This window comes from Kryptolebias marmoratus, linkage group LG9 (assembly GCF_001649575.2).
Source record: "Kryptolebias marmoratus isolate JLee-2015 linkage group LG9, ASM164957v2, whole genome shotgun sequence".
In the NCBI taxonomy this organism is placed as follows: domain Eukaryota; kingdom Metazoa; phylum Chordata; class Actinopteri; order Cyprinodontiformes; family Rivulidae; genus Kryptolebias; species Kryptolebias marmoratus.
Genome location: NC_051438.1, coordinates 27,430,676 through 27,437,955, shown reverse-complemented (window position 1 = coordinate 27,437,955; position 7,280 = coordinate 27,430,676). Strand labels below are relative to the sequence as shown.

The 7,280-nt window shown below is 40.1% G+C and overlaps 1 protein-coding gene across 2 annotated transcripts in view; it reads right to left on the bottom strand.

Moving 5' to 3' along the window:
* Positions 1 to 7,280, bottom strand: part of spata5 (spermatogenesis associated 5) — a 116,936-nt gene that overhangs the window by 77,281 nt on the left and 32,375 nt on the right. For both annotated transcript variants that reach the window (XM_037977310.1, XM_017417402.2), the window contains exon 15: positions 1,583 to 1,709. In XM_037977310.1, coding sequence (XP_037833238.1) covers positions 1,583 to 1,709 — 127 coding nt within the window. The remainder of the gene's footprint in view (positions 1 to 1,582; positions 1,710 to 7,280) is intronic.

The following is a 7,280-nucleotide window of genomic DNA, read 5'->3' as shown; positions in this document are numbered from 1 at the left end:
CATCGACAAACACTTTGTGTCTGCAAAACATGTGAGGAGAGCTGCAGACCAGGGACAATCCAGAAATGCTCATGAATGTCAGTTTAGAAGCTATCAAAGTTCTCAAATAAAGCACCTTTTGAGAATGTCAATGTTTGTTGGGAATTATCTTACAAAACTTGGAAGTATTTTTGGTTCATATATTAAAAGTTATGGTTGTTTATTGATTTTAGTAAAAAAAAAAAAACGCAACTTTTAGGAAAATGCCCGCAAAATCCTGGAGGGATTGATAAAGATTAGACAACAAAAAAAGAAAGAGCACATCGGTTTTATTGTTGGGCTTCCAGTTCATTAATGCCATCGGTACTAAAGTCCCAGATTTTGGGGGATTTTCAAAATGGTCACTTCTGTTGTTGCTGAAGGAATACTGAACCAGTTTGTGTTATATATCATATCTGTTTGAGAATAAAGTTTGAATTTAGTTTATTTCCTGACCGTTTTAGTTAACGAAGCTTGGGTTGGGCTGACATAACTTGGCTTTTAGTCCACATTGTCTGTTGAAGTTTTAGGCAAAGTTATTCTTTGTATATTAGCCTTTTATTTGTTGCTTTAATCAGTTATTGCTGTGGTCAACTCTGCTTTAAATATGTATCTTATTTATTGTTACAAGCAGCTTGTGTTTAACTCTGATAGCCAAGATGCAAAACCTTTAGCCCGGTCGTCATAAAAGCTAAAAAAAAATCCAGACACATAGCCAATAACCAAACTATCAACAATAGTTTCAGATAAATGATGTGGTCAACATGAATGCCAATCTATCTATTGTCCATGTGTTCTTGAATATTAAACAAAAAAAGCGGATGAAGGTAATGAAAACATCAAGTGATCCCCCAACCCCTGACACAACTCCTGGAAGTCTTATTGTAATGAGCTGTGAGATGATATATTCAGTGGAAAAGAAGATATTTTACTGAAAATAAGACCTGCTGGTTGCACCTGATGCAGAATTAAACAACAACAATATAATTAAGGCTCATCCTCTGAGGACTATGGAGATATTGGAACGAACAAAAATGGAAATAAATCCAACGATTTAAGAGACGCTCAACCAAAACCGAAACAGTCGATTGTTTAATGGAACTATATCTTTTGGAGATCAGATTAAATGTACAATTATTGGCCTGCCTTACAGACAGTAGATTTATCACTCGTAAGAATAAGAGGCATTCATCAAAATCAAGTCTTTGTTTAAAGTTATGGAAAAGAACCCTAATTGTTAAATCTAAATAGCTAGTAATATATACTGAAAATCTCACATTTAGTGTCTAAATTCTTTATTATTCAAACAAACTTAACCAAATGTGTAGTCTTCAAATTACACGGAGTTATTCCAAAAATGTAAACACTAATGCAACAAAAAAAAGTAAATCAAACAAGACAGACGAGAGGAAACGACCTTTAACCTTATCAATCATGTACAACAGAGCAAACGGGGGAGTCGAGGAGACGAGGGAGACAAACACACAGCATCTCCCCCGTCCCATCAATCACCGACCAAAGAGGATGACGGCGAGATGAAGAAAGAAAGTTGGCGTCTGTTTACCTTATCGATCATGTCGGGCCGGTTGGTGGCGGCGAGCACGGTCACACCTCGGAGCTGCTCGATGCCGTCCATCTCTGTCAGGAGCTGAGCCAGGACCCGGTCGCCCACGCCGCCGGAACCCGAGGAGCTGAAAGGGAGGGCGAGAACGTAAGACACGTGAATGGAAGGAGACGGCAGCGGGGATGAGAGTGATGTATGGACACACGACTGAAAGAAGGGATACAGGTTATCCATTATAAACATAAATCATGAGAGGAAAGTGAGATTTTCACGAGATAATGAATGGAAGGAAGTCCAACATTTACTGCTAACCAACAAATATGAAAACAAACTAAAATGAAATCAGAAGAAACAGTTTGATGGATCTAAATATGTAATGAGAGAATGATAAACATGGCATCATTTAAACCAGGGGTCTCCAATCTTGATCCTCGAGGGCCACCATCCTGCAGGTTTTCCTTGTTTCTCTGCTCCAACACACCTGATTCAGTGGTTAAATCACCTCTTCATGTACTGCAGAAGCCTGTTAATCACCCATTGATTCAAATCAGGTGTGTTGGAGCAGAGGAACAAGTAAAACCTGCAGGATGTTGGCTCTGAGGACCAGGATTGTAGACCACTGGTTTAAACCTTCATCGTTATTCTACGAGACATGCCTTAAACCAGGGGTGGGCAGTCCTGGTCCTCGAGGGCCACCATCCTGCAGGTTTTCCTTGTTTCTCTGCTCCAGCACACCTGGTTTGAACCAATGGGTGATTAACAGGCTTCTGCAGAACATGAAGAGGTGATTTAACCACTGAATCAGGTGTGTTGGAGCAGAGAAACAAGGAAAACCTGCAGGATGGTGGCTCTGAGGACCAGGGTTGCCCACCCCTGCCTTAAACCATCTCAGCCCGTTACAGTACTTGTAGCATCCCAATCGATGCACCTTTCAAGTTTGTGCACACTTGAATGGAACATTTTAATCGTTTCACTGACAGCAGGCACTTAATTACCGCAATTCTTCTTCTTTGGCAGCCAAAGGGAGCCTCGTTGCCAATGACGTAAAACTCTGAGCTCGAAACAAGGCTTCAGAAAACAGGTCATCCCGCTGTAATAAAGCAGCTCTTGTTCAGAGCCTCGTTTGGACTTGTTAACGCCGTATCTCACCTGAACTCATCAAAAGCTGGTGCGTGCACACATCTCTCTTTCCAAAAGTAACTCTGTATCCCAAAGGGGTAAAAAACCCCAGGATGTTTCTCTTTGCCTCGAACGAAGCATTACTCTCCGACTTCTTAATGAATGTAACTTGAAGACTGAATTCTAAAAACTGGAACATTTCTGATTAGTTAGTTGAAGCGTGCCAACGTAGCTGCTGCTCAAAGTTCCAACATAACTTAAAACTGTAAAAATCGGAGCTAAAACAGAAAAACCTACATTTTGAACTGTATAAACAATCGCTACGTGGAAACTTTAAGCATCTTAAAAATTCTTGAACCACAAGCAGCAGAAAACTGTTTTTTGTTGGTGTTTTATGTAGGATGTGACGAGCTTCCTTCTAGTTTTGAACAGAATATTTTGAGCTGAAACTGAAGTCTGAAGCGTGAACTTTCTGCACCCTGAGAGAAAACCACAAGTCCTACAGCAGCGAGAAAAAATGCCTACATTTTGATGTATAATTTGTATTTGTGCTAAAAACCTTGCTGGAGTAAGAAGAGTTCAAAGGTCATCCTGTGAGAAAATGATAAAACTTAAACTGTGATTGCGTAAAAACTGTAAAAGATATCAAAACACCAGTTCAGACATGTAAAGTCCAACCTTTTGTAATGCGTTTAAACTCTGAATGTTGGAGCTACGGAGCTCCAAAAAGGACTGGATTTTCTCCTCCGATCCTCCGAACAGAGACACGTGTGGGCATGAAAACAGACAGAAATCACACCGAAAACTGAACAAAAAAGCAACTTTAGTAAAGATGCTTCATCGTTCTTTTTGATTGATTATGTATTGAAAGATTCTTATAACTGTAATCCTTAAAAACGCCCAAAACTTTCCTCTAAGTTAAATCTTAAACATGTCAACGGGGACATTTAATTGATACAGAAGCACTTTATCATTTTACTAACCATAAGTTATAAAACAAATACCCTTTGGATAAGAAAAGAGTTTTGTGCAAAATAATCACAGTCAAATGCTAAAACCTGCAGTTGGACAATGAGGGAGGCTGACCCACATATAACTTTGTTTTTAGCTTTTTGGGACGGAGGATACTACCGGCCGTTAGAAAGAAACTCAGAGCATCAGTCACTGCGTTAAAAGGTGGTTATTTTCCGAAACACGTGCAGTGTGTCTGTTGACAAGGCCAGCGGAAGCGCCCGACGTCATCAGCACAGACGGGACACAAAGGAGCTCTGTCACCAAGGTATGTGAGGAGAAAAAGAGGGACAGCAGCAAAGACGAGGAGAAAGTTTGGGCGAGGGCCGATAACGGGCTCAACGGGAAGCAGAACAGTAAATAAACAAGCAGCTAAATCAAAAAACTGAATGCTGAGAGCTGAAGAAGTTAAAGACAACAGAAACATAACATCAGCTAAAAGCCACGAAGAGCAAAACATCTGGTAAAAATAAGCCAAATGCTAGAGAAAAGCTAAAAGTAGCAGAACGACAGCTAAAAGCTAAGTGCTTTGTGTCCCTCTGTGGTCTCCTCTGAGCTAGGGCTGGCTAAAAACTAAGTTTTAAAACACTAGATAAATGCTAAAACTAGCAGAACAATAGCTAAAAGCTGAAAGTAGCCAAAAGGCAAAAAGACAAATGTAGCCAAAAGACAAAAGAAGAAAAATGCTAGCTAAAAACTAAAAAGTTGCAAAACCCTAACTAAAGGCTAAAAGTAGCAGAACAGAAGCTAAAAGTTATAAGTATTAAAAGGCTAGCTAAAAGTAGCAGAACGACAGCTAAAAGCTAAATGCTTTGTGTCCCTCTGTGGTCTCCTCCGAGCTAGGGCTGGCTAAAAACTAAGTTTTAAAACACTAGCTAAATGCTAAAACTAGCAGAACAATAGCTAAAGGTTAAAAGTATTAAAAGGCTAGCTAAAAGTATCAGACTGGTAGCTAAAAGCTGAAAGTAGCCAAAAGGCAAAAGTAGAAAAATGCTAGCAAAAAACTAAAAAGTTGCAAAACTTCAACTAGAGGCTAAAAGTAGCAGAACGATAGCTAAAAGCTAAGTGTTTTGTGTCCCTCTGTGGTCTCCTCTGAGCTAGGGCTGGCTAAAAACTAAGTTTTAAAACACTAGCTAAATGCTAAAACTAGCAGAACAATAGCTAAAAGTTAAAAGTATTAAAAGGCTAGCTAAAAATAAAGACTGGTAGCTAAAAGCTGAAAGTAGCCAAAAGGCAGAAAGACAAAAGTAGAAAAATGGTAGCTAGAAACTAAAAAGTAGCAAAACACTAGCTAAATGCAAAAAGCAGCAGAAATGTAGCTAAAAGCTAAAAGTAGCAGAACGATAGCTAAAAGCTAAAAGTAGCAGCTGAAAACCATCCAGTTCGCTGAAACTGATTTAGAATTGAATAATGTTTTTAACAGAGATCTCAGTGTATTTCTATGGGGAAAACATGTAAAATGAAGTTAAATATTTAGAAAAGTCACATAACCCGACGCCTGAATGAGCCGAACCTTCTGATACATGAACAGCTAAAACTTCACAGAAGAAATTAAACTGCAAGAAATTAATGGAAAAATAAAAAATCCGTTTGAATGAGCCTCTTAAATAAAGACATTTAACAGAAAGTAGAAAATGCTCTCCACAGATCTATCAATTCATTTTTATTTATTTTATAGCTTCTCTGTCACAAGTGGAGTCAGGCTGTTTTAATTTCAGTTCTTCCTCCATTTTTTAGAATTTATTTGTCTTTTATCTGACGATCTAACCCTAACCCTCTGACTTTTTTTAAAATTTTATTTTATTTCTTTTCTCTCCCCGTCTTCTGTCTTCTTCCTTTCATTCCACCGGTTTGGACTCGTGGCAGGTAGGCTGACAGATTTACAGGTGCTTCTCATCTCCTGCCTCCAGACGAAAACACACACACACACACACACACACGGCAGCAGAGGCCATCTGGTTGTGTCAACAGTTTTGAGTTCTCGCCGGCGTGCGTGAGCCACTTCATTGATTAAACACGGCAGGAAGTAGAGGCCGATAAATAACCATTTGTGGATCAGCAATAAGTGCGTTTTCTTTAAACGGTGAGTGGCCTGAAGGCACGGATCCAGCCCCGAGTCTACATCGTTTGTAAACTCCAGATCTGGCTCTCGCTGAAAATGGAAACCAAGACAAGGGAAGGAAAGCTCAATCATGCTGAAAAAGGCAGAGGGAAGTCGTCAAAGTTTAAAAAAATGACTCGGGAGGAAAAATGAATTTAGCACAGACTGGAAATCAGCCAAGAGCGCCATAAATCACACGGAAACTGTTTGAAGTTCTTTTACAAATATGTACTCTGAAGTGCAACTCATTAAAGTTTATAAAATGTTGTAGTTGTGGTCCGCTGAATGATATACGATTCAGAGTTTAATGTATTACTGATTTACCCCGGGGCGACACCTAACCATATGCAGAAATATGAACTTTTTTTGTTTCCCAAAATATTTCAGAGACGATTTGATACCAGAAAAATTACCGGAAGCTTGAATTTGATTGGTGCCGATGCAGCTGCTGCCAGGGGCATCGTTACGGTCACCGTGGTAACCGCACGTCCGCGCCCGTCACTCCCTGACTGTCGAGTCAATCAGAGGCGGACGGAAACGCAGCCTGAGAAGTAAGGCTCAAACAGCCGCTGCGCGAAAAATTCAAGTCAAATATTTAAAGACTCCTCGAACCGTGAGCGACAAAAGCTTCACTTCCAGCTCTGACGGGAATATTTTGTCTCTGGAAACACGGGAGTGAACTCTCTGTGCCCTGCGGGGGTTTGACAGGAAACGGTGTAGAGGAGAGAAAAATACCGACGTTTTGATGCAACATTTAAATATGTTCCTAAAAGAGCCGTGGGAGTAAGAAGAGTCCGCTCGAGTTGGACGTTCTGTGGTAAAATTAGTGAAATTCATAAACCCTAAAGCAGTGGTTCCCAAACTTTTCAGCTTCCGACCCTTAAAATAACAGAGACAAAGGTGTGTGATCTGTTGGCTGTTTAAACATCCAAAAGTGCTCATGGTCCGATTAAATAAGGACATAATGACAACACAAACAGTCTTAGCATCCATTTTGCTGTTTTTTAAATCATTAAATGACATGTATTTAAAAATAAGTTCACTGAAATCCAACTGATCTCCATAAAGCAGACCATCCAGGATTTCACGATGTTGCGATCGCAACTATTAACGCAAAACCAAGCAAACCCCGCAAAATCGCAACTTTTATCAACTTTGCCCAAAACACCACAACTTTCCCGCAACTTTAACCCAATATTTATTGTTTCTAAAGTGATTCGCCACCGTTTCTGCGGTCTAGTCTCTTCTTTGTGGGTTTGTGTAGCGTGGAATACAAAATAACCCCAAATAACTCGGGAAGAAGACACATGATGTCACTTCCTGTTAACGTCAGAATGCCGGGAGCGTGCAGGAGCAGCGACCGAAGCCAAAATGTGCGCTAATGCTTCACATTTGCCCACAAAGATTTCAGCAAACCAGTTTCCTCCCCAGCTGCAGCTGTTTTGCACGTCCTGCAGTGTAATCATG